A 13,984-nucleotide genomic window follows, 5' to 3' on the forward strand; every position below is an offset into this window, starting at 1 on the left:
GAGCAGGGACCGAGCAACGGGAGCTCACCCTGTCACGGGGATTCGAACTGCCGACCTTCTGGTTGGCAAGCCCTAGGCTCTGTGGTTTAACCCCCAGCGCCACCCGCGTCCCTGGGTTTTTAAATAGGTGAGAACTAAAGGCAAGTGGGTATACAAAGCACACGCCAGGACTGCTTCATCTAACTTGAATAGCTTAGTTGGTTGGGGTGTAGGGCTGATAACACCAAGGTTGCAGGTTCTAAGGGGACAGCTGCATATTCCTGCATTGCAGAGGGTTGGACTAGATGATCCTCAGGGTCCCTTCCAGCTCTATGATCACCTCTCACCTAGACAAATGTACATAAGGACGTTCTGCTCGATCAGAACTGTGGTCCATCCTGTCTAGTGTTCTTCTGTGTTGGTCTTAAGCTTCTCTTTTGAAACCATTTTGGACTTGCTGTATTACCATTGCCGAAAATATCCTTTAAATTTGATGAAGGAAAAGTGAGAGGTGGCTGTTTCCTTCCAACAACTAATAACAGCTACGGTTTCTTAAACTGTAAGCCGTTGCATACTCAAGACAAGGCATGATAATAACAGCAACCTTCCAGGCTGCCTGTGTGCCACAAATTGACAGTCCAGATATATTTGTGGGTAGGCCAGCCAATAGTTTTTGAAGGTTAGTAACTGTGGATTAATTGCAAAACCACCCAGTGCTGTCTCATTCAAGTACATCACAAAAGTGCCTGTTTGCAATACTTAAAATGTAATCAACCTAATGAATCGCTAAAGCGTAGATGACTTTTTCGAAAAATAATACAGATACACATGGGAATTGTATTAGGGCTTCAAAAGTATTTTCGGGGCTGATCCGAAAATGGGCTGTCTCATGCTGTTCTCTTCTTCAAGTACTCTACAGTGTCGGCCGCTCTGTGTTGTCGGCTCTTGTTGCATTCTTGTTTGTGTTTTGCACGCCAGGCAAAGGTAGATGTTAAAAATAGCTGTGCTGTACTTAAACTCCCATTTTGAAGGGCCAGAAACATTAGAAATGAATTGGCTTTTTATATACAGCTGGTAAGCATCTGAAGCTCTGGAAAATGAAAAATTTAAAATTCAGCCATGAGCTCTCTAAACTCAAGAGGGAATTGTTTGTTAAGCTAAACCTTGCCTCCCGCCCCCCGGTATGCTAGGATATGTGCTTGAAACCTGTCCTTGAAACCTTTAGGTATGTAATGCCTGTAAGTCAACTAATGTAAGGCAGCATTTCTTCTCGGAGTCTAGCGTTACTTTATTTCCTCCCCTTTTTTCCACTTTTGCAAACTGCTGATGCCGTTTGAAAATGGCTCGGGAGCTCAAAGCGCTACCCTGCAACATGGCTGAGTTTTGCTCGGTGCACAGCTTTGAGATAGTGAAACACCCGGAAGAAATGGATTCTACATATCTTCTTGCCAAGGGCTCATTCTTTATGGGGCAGATCCAGTTGGTTAACTAGCTGCCATATGGCTCCCGTACCAGATGAAGGAGAGGATTTACCTGCGGGAAGAACATAACTCTTTACGGTTTTAAAAACTAATTGCATAAACTGGAGAGCTAGGGACAGAGTGTCAGGTTTGGTTCTCATATTGGCTTTGTGTGTGTATGTGTATGATTGCTGCTGCCGCCGCCACTGTGCTAAACTGTGTGGGAACAGCTTCGCTATGGGGTGTGGTGATTTCAATCATGTCAGCACAACTACCTGCAAATGAGTGGCTCTGCTGACTTGGTTAAAACTGCCCTACCCCCACATCAGAGCCAGTTACTACATGTGCTGAGGCCTGTGCACAGCTCCCTGTGTGGTTCTCCCTCCCACCACCTTCATTACAGCAGCAGCAATTAACACCACAAAGAGAACCTGCAAATCGAACTTTGGAGGTGGACTTGGGTAGCTTTAAGAGAATGAGACAAATCCATGGAGGATAAGGCTACTAGCCACAGTAGCTTGGTTCTACCTCGGAAGCAGCAGCAGTTACTGGAAATCGTAGGAGGTGGGCGCTATTGTGCTCAAATCCTCCTTTTGGGCTGCCCATAGGTATCTGGTTGGCCACTGTGAGAACAGGATGCTGGTCTAGGTGGGCTATTGGCTGATCCAGCAGGCTCTTAAGTTTTTGCGACTCTGTGTGTATAAAATATACGTGTACATAGGAATACATATATACACACACGCCATACATTCCTTTTGGTGAAAGTGCATACATGTCATAGGTGCCAACTCTATGGGGTGAACTCCCCCAAAGTATGTGGGAACGGGGCTGAGCCCCCACAATCTTGAGGGCTGGGCCTTGCTGAGTCTCCCTATGACAAGCCCCCCCCCCCAATTTTGTGTGGAACTTGACACCTCTGATACATGTGGACACGTGGTTAGTCCGATGCACAGATGCACTTTTTGCATTGATATTTGTTTTATGGAGTACACATTTGTTAATGAATTATTGTAACCCTGAATTTTATTTCTTTTCATTAAGAGTGGGTTTATTTATTTTTTTAATGGAAAATATTGTGACTACAACTGCACATATGTCTGTCTGTGTTGCTCCATGTAGATTAGGCGTAATTGTAAAAACCTTGTACCCCTTTTGGAAGCGTTTTCGATATAGGAAAGCAAATAATGCTTGAAGTGGCCTGGAAGTGAGTGGCTCAGGGGCATCTAGCAAACTTCACAGCCAAGAAGCTACAGTCATACCTCGGGTTGCGAACGTGATCCGTGCGGGTGGCACATTTGCAACCCGCAGCGCTGTGTCTGTGTGTGACGTGATTCGGCACTTCTGTGCATGCTCGTGACGTCACTTTGCGGTTCTGCGCATGTGCGAGAGCCGAAACCTGGAAGTAACCCGTTCCGGTACTTTCAAGTTTGGCGCGGTCCGTAACCCAAAAACATGCAACCTGCAGCGTTCGCAACCTGAGGTATGACTGTATCTCAACCCGGGTGGATATTTCCATCTTAGCCCAGTTCATTATATAGTGAATTGCATTGACCTGCCTGGACGCTGGCAAAGGGAGTGCCAGGTTGAGAAGCTCCTTTCCCCCAGGAATATGTCCTCCACTTTTCCTCATCTCTCTGCACCTGGAGGGAGGAACCTGCCTGACTGGCTTTCCTGGAGGTGGCAGTTCACTATCATTCCTAACGTGGGTGTGGTAGCTGTTCTCCTTAACTTTCTGTTTGAAGGGAGGCACCTTCGCTAACCACAGACGTAGCATAAAGCTACATTTTGCTGGTGTGCAATCCAGTTGCCTCAATACCAGAGTTTTACCTTGTTCTATCAATGTTCTTAGTAGGCATTGGCCATGTTTTATTCTCAGCCAGTTTGATGATGCACATGCTTAAGAATGCAGTTATGTTTAGCAGCCACCAAAAAATGTTGCATTTCTGCGAGATCCCCCCCCCCCCCGCAGCTGAATTCTCAGCATTGCTGCAGAACTGTGATCCCCATGTTTCTTTGGGAGAAGTAATGACAGTTAAGGACAGCTGAGATTTATGACGTACGTGTTCCTGTCTTGTCTGCGGTGCTGTCAGTTACTAGAGTTGTTTTTTTACTTAAGGCCGCAATCGGCAGAATCAAGTGTGAAAGCTTTTCCTGGACTTAATCATTGCAGACAAGGAGTGGGATTGTTTGCCTGAACTCTCCCGCCCACAGGAACCAGACTGAACAAAAAATAAGTGGGAGAGAGCATGCTAATTTTCAACCTGCGTAGTGTATTCGTGGGGAGAATGTTCAGATATGTGAACTTTGCTTCCCCCAGATAGTGAGGTTGCCTAGATCAGCTTGACCGCACAATCCTGCTAATTGCATCCGTTGACTCCTAGGCTGCGTACTCGCCATACATTTTAAAGCACATTACTTCCCCTCCTCCAAAGGATCCTAGGAACTGTGCTTTGTTAAGGGTGCTGGGAATTGTAGCTTTTTTTGGGGGGGGGGTAAACTGCAACTCCCAGGATTCTCCGTGGGAAGAAAAGTGCTTAAAATGGATGCTGTGTATGCAACCTTAGACCCTGGTTCAAGCCCCTGACGGATAGCCATTGCATGAGGCAAGTCAGTCCCTCTTACAAAATGTCTGTTAATCACGGTGGCTCTTCCTGTTTGTATCACAGCGTTCTTGTGAGGCCAGAATGAGATACATGCATGTATCATGCACAGAGCTCCTTGGAGGAGGGCCAGCATTACAGATGTGAGGATGATAATTATGGTTGGTTGCAGCTCTGGGTAGGATTGGCAAGATGTGGTAACTTCCACCCTGTGATGGAGCTGGAAGATAAATATCTTTAAGGTCTTAATGTCGTGGTCCACTAAAATAGTGGCTCCTTTGATTTTTGATTTTTTAAAAAATCCAGTTTTTCTCACACGAGAGTCTCCCTTGGATATTCATCTTCAGAAAGCTGTTTCTCAGGCGCTCAGCATGTAGTCGTGATTAACCTAGCATAGCAGCTGCTATTTAGGTCTCAAGCTTCCTAGCAGTTCTTGCCACAGGCACCCAGTCAAGGGTTTGTGAGCATGGCTTACGTGTGCTGCCCCAAAACTTGATGCTAGGCAGGCAGTGGGAGGCACATCTGCAATTAGACTGGAACAGGATTTTGCTCAATTTATTGTACTTCCAGGTGTTCAAATACACGGGAGGTTTTTCTTTGCGGGGTGGCAGCTGTTGGAAATGAATGACATGTACATAAATTAGCATTAGCTGGGCTGCAGGGTAGGAACAAGGAACAGTGCAAGACGCGTCAGTCTTTCTGCCTGCTCACATCCCCGCTTCTGGCTTCTGAAAGTTTGCCTGCACCCCTCAGGCCTTTCAAAACCAAGAGCGCCGGAAAGCTGTATTCTTAAGATACGGCATCATTTGCCCTCCAGATGTTCTGAGCTGCAATTCCCATCATGCCCGTTCAGCACATCTGGAACATCTGGAGGGCACCAGGTTGCTGAGGCCTAGAGAGAGTTTTTTATTTATTTTGCTAGGTTTTGCTAGCTTGAAGCAAAACAAACGTGCAATACATTGCTACTGTGCAAAGTGTTGGGAGAGGGGTTGCCATTTTGGAAAGAGGTGATCTGATTTGTCATGGGCACTTTTTGACTAGTGCCTGCTGAGCAGCAGGAGGAGCTCTTCCGCCCCTGTCCCCCCCCCCCCCCCAGTTCTCAGATCAGGCTGAATTCTGTTTTAGGGTCATAACATATGTAGAGTGAAGATGGACCCTTCTCAAGGCAGCATGTAGCAAAAAGAAAAAAAAGCCTTGTCTGTTATTTCCCCCCCTTTACGAATGTGCTTACCCATATCCTCACACCCACATGAAATTCATGCACAGGAGAATAAAGAAACACTGGCTTACTACATGAAATGAAAGACAGAATATGTGGATGTTGCTTCAGGCAGCAGCGTTATAATATTAGCAGGCAACAAACCTTGACACCACAGACACACCTTGATCGAAAGAGTAAAAGAATCCCTAACTATTCCTGCTTTGCAGAGGCTTGGATTAGATAACCCTCGGTGTCCTTTCCAACTCTGTGATTCTGTGAGAGGTTGACACTGACAAGGCTTTAGGTATACTTTCCCCTAATATCGGCTGTCGAGTCTCAAGTGCGAGTGTCATCCTCCACCACCACATTCATTTCTTTTCGAAAAGTATGCGCACAACTCCTTTCATAAAAACTGTGCCCCCCCCCCCCCGGTCAGTATAGAATGCATATCGGCCTGTCCTCTTTGGTTTGTTCTTAACATGTTGTGTGGTCAGGAGCATGGCAGCAGCTCCCTCCCTTCACAGCAAGATCCTCGCCTCTGCTTTCCTCCCACGCTGCACTAGAGGTCAGGTTGACTTTTGAACTGGCCCCTGCTGGGTTCTCCCAGGCAGGCTGAAGATGCATGAGGATGCTTTGAACTGATTGGCTGCATGGGTCCTGCTACCCCCCCCCCCCCGCCGCCCCCAGATGGTGAAGCCCGTCCAAGATACCAAACATCTGCTTGCCTTCAAATTGCACGGGGAAAGCACTCTGCCCAGCCTCACTCGTGATGACTCAGCTGCACATACCCACACACCCCAGGCTTTGTGGAAACCTGAGTTGGTGATTTGTGCATGTACCTCCTTTCTCCTTCAGATGTGATGCATGTGTTGACTTGCACAGCGTTCATTCTCTTTCTCGTAGATACACTCACTCACTCACTCTACTTTTATCTTGGTAATCATCCTTGACTGTCACCCTGGCATCAGCGCTTCCCTCTCACATTCCTATCCTGTAGAATTAGCATAGGGCTGCCTCAGAGGGCGAGGTTAGTATCTTCTTTGGGGGGGGGAGGGTGACTAAACAGGTATTTCTCTAGCATCACACCCTGTCCTAGGAAAGCAGGCGGGGTCTGGAGCAGGCTTCCAACCAGCCCTGTCTCCAGACTTCCAGGGCAAGCTTCTTGGGAGAGGCAGATACCATCTCGGTGAGTGGTGTGTTTATGCCTTTCGCTTCCCCTCTTTCCAATGCCCCCCCATGTCTCCTCTGGCAATTGCCCGTGGCTTCCAAAAGCAAACAAGGCAGAGGTCCATTCCACGGTGCATGCTTATTTTTAGGCTTTTGGCGCGGCTGGGCTAGAGATGAGTTCCTTTCCAAAGTGCTTTTGTTGTGCTACCTTTCAAAGCCTCGTTCTTCTCTCGGGGTGCCTTGGGGTTTCTCTGCTTTAATAAAAGAGCCACATTTAAAGGTTTCCCCAGTGTGCATAGAAGCTGCTCCATCTCCTGCCTGCAAAGGGAGCCCATGTGGACTGGCTTATGCTCGGTTCTCCCAACCCTGCTGCCTTCTCTCTTGCCCTCCCTTGCTGCATACTGTACAGGCCAGGAAGTAGCAGAATCTCTTCAGTTCCCTTACCAAAATTGCCCTTCCTGGCTGCAGACTGCTCCACATTACGTCTCCGCATGAGCCTCAAAGTGTACAGTTGTGAGGATCTGCCATATAGGCATGGCCTTCTGCGTGGCATCTTCCCACCCTCCTTTAAAATATATATAATTTCCAGGAGAACTTCATTCTGAAAGGAGGGAGTGGCAGCAGGCTTAAGTGAAAGGGTTTTACAGGCGGAAAGAATGAAGATCTAGCCCTTTTATTTACTGTCAAAAAGTTAAGGGTGCACGTTAAAACAGTCCCATGGAGTAAAGTAGACATTGTCATTACATGTTATTGTTTTCTATCCTACGTGGCATATTTGAAAGCAAGATGGGGGGGCAGTAATAAAAAAGGCACAGACCCCTGCTTGGAGGAGAATGCAAGTCTAAAACGAGATGGAGGCAGAGTGTTTATTCCAGTGCAAAAACAATAAGATCCAACAGTACTATGCAATATGTATGTAAACTTTTGAAAGTGTACATAAAGTCTTTTTAAAAAAGTTTTTTGTTGCTGGAAATAGCTTTGTGTGTGGATGTTTCCCTGGATCCTTGTCGCGTTAAAAATGTCAGAGTCCTTCCTGAGCCCAAATAAGTTTGACTATGGGCTTCTTATACTTTAGTCAGTCTTTGGTGGTTTGTTTTGCAGTCAGTTGATATAGTCCTTACATGGAGCAGTTCCACGTTTAAGTCACATCAAACACACATTTAAACCATATAACTTTCCCCCAAAGAATCATGGGAACTATAGTTTCCCCTCACAGAGCTACAGTTCTCAGCACCCTTAAACTACAGTTCCCATAAGTCTTTGGAGGAAGTAATGTGCTTTAAATGTGTGTTGTATGTTCTTCAAAAGTATGGTGTGGATCTGCATGGGGATTCTGTTGAATGTGTGAACCATCTCCCTTAAAGGACTGTGCTGGAGTTGGCATTTGGTGCCCGTGAAAGATCTTCCTGTGATGATTTGTGAGGCTTACCTGCATACGCAAATCAAGATTTCATGATGTCACACCCTGTGTGAGTCTGTATCCTAAACTGTGTTCCCTTGACCCTAGACCCTAAAATTCAGCATGTACAAGAGCTCTTCATAAGGCTCCACCTTCCTTCTTATATTGACTTGCGGAACACTATGCCACAAGGAATAGCGACCATGTTACAGTGTACCGTATACAGCAGTTGAGCTCAAAAGAGAGTAAGGCAAAACTCTGAAAGATGGAATGTGGGCCGCATGGTCAGTTCAGAGAGGACTCCCATCAGGTAAAGGTCTACAGTTAGAAGACAGCAGAGCATTTTGCAATTTGTATCTGCTGTTGCTTTGTGCCACGTGGTGTAAACATGGCTTGTGTCTTCCTGTATTTGGTGAGCAAGATTGTGTTGCCTCTACAAAGCTTGTACATTTGTCCAGAAAGTGCAAAAGCTGTGGGAACGTGCTGTAAATGTTTGTCCTGGTGTTAATATGCAAAATATCTAGCGGCAGCGCTGTGCAGTACATATATTAAGGCTAAGGAACTACTATATTCTGAAGGCATCGTGAGTTCTAGAAGTTACCCTTGTTCTTAAAAAAAAAGTTGGAATTCATTGGATGTAGTGGACAAAAGTATTTTTGGTGGGATAGGGCTGTGTGACATTACTTCTTGTATGGGGAATTCCGAAGCTAAATGTGCAGGTCATACTCTGTTAGTTGGGTGCAGTGCGAAGAGGCACCCAAGTTTGCCTTATTTTCCGGAACTTGATACAGGGGAATTCCAGCTGTTGGTGTGACTCATTACAGCTGTGGTTTAACCCTGGTGGATCTTCTTGCAGAGCAGCCATGGAGGTGGTGAACATGATGGAGCAACCCATCAAGGTGACGGAATGGCAGCAGACATACACCTATGACTCGGGCATCCATTCCGGGATGAACACCCAGGTGCCATCGGTGAGCAGCAAGTGTTTGGTGGATGACGACGACCTGTATGGCAAGCAGTACACCATTAAGAAGACCACCACTTACAGCCAGGCTGGAGCTGGGCAAGCCCAAGCCCAGGCACAAGGTGAAACTTTACTTATATGCTTATTACGTGAATCTTACATGATGGGAGTCAATCGAGTTTCTATTGAGTCAATCTGTGGTTTCTATTGAATAACAAAAGGAAGTCTCACATCTGGGTACTGACTCAGACCAGCTTAGCTTGAGCAAGGCTGCTGCAGTGGCAGACATTTCAGTGGTGCTCTGTGCAACACTCAAATTTGGCGCCCCCACCTTTCACGCTCTGTTCTGAATCGTTGTTGTGGTTACCTCCAGCAGCCAATGTTACAAGCTGGGATAGTAAAGCCAGGAGCCAATGGCTTCTGGGACCTGGGTTATAGGCTCCAAAGCAGAATGTCTAGTCGCCATTTGGCGGTGGTGGGTTTCGGCAACGCTTTTTATTTCTTATTATGATAAGCATGAACTAATACACAATTCACATAAGTGACACATTGTTAATATCACATTTTTAGCAGAAATTGTGAATACATGTTTAATTTGGTGTTTACAATAAAAATGCTGGTACCAAACTCCAGTTTTCGAAACACTCTACCCTTCATTGTTAATCATATTTTCTATCCTTAAGATATTCTTTGACGCTTCAAAGCACATATATTTCAGTAATCCTTGAATGTCAGCCACGCTCAAAAAGTGGCCCCCAGATTTTTTGAGGTGCTCGCAGATGAAGAACCTTTAGGCAGAAAATGCACCTGGCGCCGTGCTATTTTCGAACCCTGCCTGCAGCGTGGAGCCCAGTGTGCCTGCACTGGTCACCCTACCCTAAAACCACCTCTGGTTGCTGCACCATGAACCTTCAGGCCACGCCCTTGCCTGAGGTCATGTGATGAAGCAGCGTTGCATATTGCCTCTTTACCCTGTTGGGTCTCCCGAGGAGGTTTACAAGGCAAGCACGAAATACAATACTGAAGTCACCTCCATTGTAAAAGAGAGAGACACAGACTTATTTTACCGGGTGTTATAGTGTCAGATTAAATCTCACCAGGACTGGATCCGAACACTCTCCAGACTCTAATGCCATTAAAAAAAAAAAGCCAATAAGAAGGAAAAAAATCGGGAGCTATACTTTCCAACTGCATAGGTAAGGAATCTGAAAAACGGGCACCGCGGCAGGAAAAAAAAGCTCTGCTGTTGGTAACTGACAGCCTGGTTGCAGAAAGCATAGGTGGTTTGGGTGATATGGAAGAAGGCATTGTATAAAGAAGGTAGGCTCCTCAGACCTGAACCTACCTTTTTCTACCATATATTTTGTATGGGTGGCAGCGCTGCTGTTGCAACCAACCAACCCACCCTGGGTCAGGCTGTAACTCTTTACTTTATGATGATGATCGTACTAAAAATTCTTACTTGCCATCAGTGGGTCCCAACACTAGTGTGCTCTAAGAGGCTAGGACTTTGGATGTGTAGGGCTTTAAAGGTTAAATCAGTGCTCAGAAATTACTAACACGGACCCAAGAGACGCCTTGCTCCAGCAGGGCAGTACAGCCAGACAGTTCTTTCATTTTTGCAAGAATGCCGCTTCTGTGTGATTACTTCCCATGCTGTGATTAGTTCCCATGAGAGTGCATGTTAGTGGCTAGTTTAACCACAATGTTGTCACAGAAAGCAGAATGTTTCAGTTCATCCCACATGAACTGGTGGCATCTGAATCTTGGGACGTGACCTCACTGCTCGTGTAGCATAAGAACAGGTCCTCAGCCTTGTGAGCTGGGAAATCTGGATTCAAATACAAATTCTGCCATAGTCCCATCAGGTGGGACAAGTAACATTGCCTCAGCTGTGGTTCTCCGGCTATGAAATGGAAAGAGTACCTCCCGGTAGGATGTTGTGGAGGTGGACTTGTACAAGGACGGAGAAGTCTGTAGCTCAAGGGTGTTTCCACAGTAACCCAGAGAAGCTAATTCTTCTTTGTTCTTTTCACTTACTTTGCTACACGGGAACTGCAACTTGAAGTATGAACAAACCCATGCCTATCGAAAGTACCAAAGGGTATGCATTTTTGTGATTTTTTTGCAAAAAATACACACTCTTACGCAGGCTTCTTTGGGGAAATGTTCTTCTTTTGTGAAGAACGCATATTGCAAGTGACTGACATCACAGGTTTTGCAAAACAAATTTGGTGCCTGTAAAATTTTGCAATGTGATTTTGGTAAAATGGAAGAGGATCAGGAAACGGGGAGAGCAAATTTTGTCCTGTCTTTTCACTGAGATAAATACAGAAGAGACTTGTAGGAGACTGCAGACAGACAGTCACATCTGCAGGTAGAGGCAGCAAACGGCTGTGATTCTCTGCGTAGCACAGCAATCCAGGTTGCTGCAATAATTTAGGCACGTCAACAGCCCCCCCCCCCCCCCGCAAATCCCTGTGTATATTTTTCCAGTGCAAACCAGTCCCCATTTCCCACCTCCTTTTCATGTTTTTAATTAAGCAGCTTTGTGTTACAACTGCCTAATCGCACTGGCTAATTAACTCCTGCCTTATCTCTTGGCTCACATGTGAGGACTCCTGCACCTTGCAGAGCTGAAGCAGTTTCATGAACCTCCCTGCGAGGCGGATGGAAATCCTGGCTGGGATTTCCTCTGTGCTAATCCTGTCCCGCTCACCCTCTTTTGCAGCGGATTTGGAGTCCCACCTTGCCATGACCCGTGCCCAGCGCGTCCGGGCTGCCATGTACCCGGAGACGGTAGAGGACCGCTCCCTTCTCATCACCACCCAAGTGGAAGGGCAGCAGACAAATGTTCAGCGACTGGCCGAGCCCTCCCAGATGCTCAAGTCGGCCATTGTGCATCTCATCAACTACCAGGATGATGCTGAGCTGGCCACCCGCGCCATTCCTGAACTCACCAAACTCTTGAATGACGAGGATCCGGTAAGGCTTTAGACCTCTGAGGCTTGTTGGTGTTGATTGGCCTAGCAGAGTGGGTGGACTGGAGTATAGTTGGCATGTCAGTGATCCCGTACGTGAAATGGTGTATACTGTGCTTCCACTGAAATTCTGCAACTTCTCTGCACCAGAATCTTCAGATTCAGTCTTCTTCAATTTACCACCCCACAAAAAAATTAGCAATTGTGCCTAGCTCTTAACAACTACAAAGGTTTTGGCAATCTCTGGTGAAATCCTGGAAGCCCAAGAGGCTGATGAATAGCATTGTTAGCACGTAGAAGAACTTCAGGCCCCTTGACACACACACCCCATGACTCGCAGAAGCAGACTGGATCATGTAAAGAGATAAATCGTTCTGATTTGTGTAACTAACACAGGGTGCAGAATTTGGCCACGCTTGCTGTTGAACGCTGGAGCTTTTAGGGCTGTCATCATCACCAGCGATATGTAAGATGCAGCATAAAGAGGGGAGTGTCATTTTTAATGTAAATAAGTATATAGGGAATTTTTAATTTTGTCTACCGCGTCCGCCCCTTGGTGTTGATGTAGTGCATCTTGTCTGGTCTTCGACCACAATAAAGATTGATTGCAGCACAATAGAACTGGGTGTTCGGCAGAACTCACTGCAGCTCCCTGTTTCGTCCTTTCAGCTCCCCCCTTACCTTCATTCCTCTTAAATTTGTTGCCTCCATTCCTTCCAGGTCGTGGTCAGCAAAGCAGCCATGATTGTGAACCAGCTGTCCAAGAAGGAGGCCTCGCGCCGTGCTCTGATGCAGTCCCCTCAGATAGTCGCTGCCGTGGTCCGAACCATGCACAGCACAAGCGACCTAGACACAGCCCGCTGCACCACCAGCATCCTCCACAACCTGTCCCACCACCGCGAGGGTCTGCTGTCCATCTTTAAGTCCGGCGGCATCCCAGCTCTTGTGCGCATGCTCAGGTGAATCTGCGGCCCTTGGCACATCCCATGGATGCCTTTAAAATCATAGGAACATAGGACACTGCCCTATGCAGAGTCAGACCATTGGTCCATCTGGCTCAGTATTGTCTACACTTGGCTGGCAGCAGCTCTCTGGGCTTTATCTAGGGTTCTGTCCCAGTCGTACTTCTAGATGCCAAGGATCCAACCTGGAGCTTCTGCATACAAATCAGATGCTCTGCTGTGAACTACAGCCCTTCCCCAACCCTACAGGACTTTCTGAATTTCCAACACTGAGCTTGACCCTCACTTCCTCCATTTTTGGAAGAGCTTTTTCCAAGAGCAAAGCTTGGAAATCCAAACAATATATAGGACGCCTCTCTGGGCTGCATTCGCACTAGGTATTCAGCTCAGGTGCTTGGTGGGTTGTGGTTTCAGAAGTTTAGGGTGGTATTGAACTAAGTTCATGTGCTAGCCCAACATGATTTCTTTTCCCCCTGCACCACTCCCAGATCTGCTCTGGTAGGTCGGGGGAAAGTCCAGAACATATTTAAAAAGGTGTGGGAGTGGGGAGGAGAAATCCTTGCACTGATGGAGCATCAACCATAGCAATACCTTCAATCTTTGGTTTGTGCCAAGGCTCAGCCCTGAAACCTGTCATGTTCCATTGTGCCATGTACATAATCCTCTATATTACCAACAAGTAATTACAAGCAACCCACCCACACCTGATATTACAGGGAAGGGCCATATTTACTTGATCCTTCTCTACCTCTTAGCTTTACAAATAGCTGACCATGTGCCAGTGGCCGGTTAACCGTCTCTTGAGTTGTGCAAATAGAACTAAAGCGTACTAAGTTCAGCCACCCCCAAATTCCCAGGCACACCTGAGCAGTATGCTGCCAGCCGCTCTCTCTTCTCTTATGCACGTCCTGCTATTCCTTTGCCATGCAAGCCTTGCTAGGCACCTGAGCTGCTGTGGCAGCTTGCCAGGTGAACGTCCACACCCAGCTGGCATAAAATGGAGCTGATGAGCAGTTGCCTTAACATGGAGGCGTTGCCTTTGTTTGTCGAAGCACAAGCCTCGGCGTGCCGTAGCTGAGCCTTGCTCGGTTTCCATTACTGCTTTTCCACAGTTTAGAAGTCCTGCAACCACTGCACCCTCTTCGTACCTTGGCACCTTCTTTAATAGCTTCTCTGTGTGCCACGGTGGGACCGCCAGAGCGGTGGCAGCCCCACAACTGAGTTGGCAGCAAAATGGTCCCATTGTCTTGGTGTTGCTCTCAACTGAGCAC

The 13,984-nt window shown here is 46.9% G+C and overlaps 1 protein-coding gene across 3 annotated transcripts in view; it reads left to right on the plus strand.

Moving 5' to 3' along the window:
* Positions 1-13,984, plus strand: part of JUP (junction plakoglobin) — a 59,036-nt gene that overhangs the window by 32,935 nt on the left and 12,117 nt on the right. For 2 of the 3 annotated variants that reach the window (XM_083581942.1, XM_083581943.1), the window contains exons 2-4: positions 8,663-8,892; positions 11,502-11,755; positions 12,472-12,710. In XM_083581942.1, coding sequence (XP_083438068.1) covers positions 8,663-8,892; positions 11,502-11,755; positions 12,472-12,710 — 723 coding nt within the window. Of the gene's footprint in view, positions 1-6,395; positions 6,427-8,662; positions 8,893-11,501; positions 11,756-12,471; positions 12,711-13,984 lie in introns of those variants that run through there. The other variant, XM_083581944.1, reaches the window with a different exon arrangement.

This window comes from Podarcis filfolensis (assembly GCF_964270895.1).
Source record: "Podarcis filfolensis genome assembly, chromosome: 13".
In the NCBI taxonomy this organism is placed as follows: domain Eukaryota; kingdom Metazoa; phylum Chordata; class Lepidosauria; order Squamata; family Lacertidae; genus Podarcis; species Podarcis filfolensis.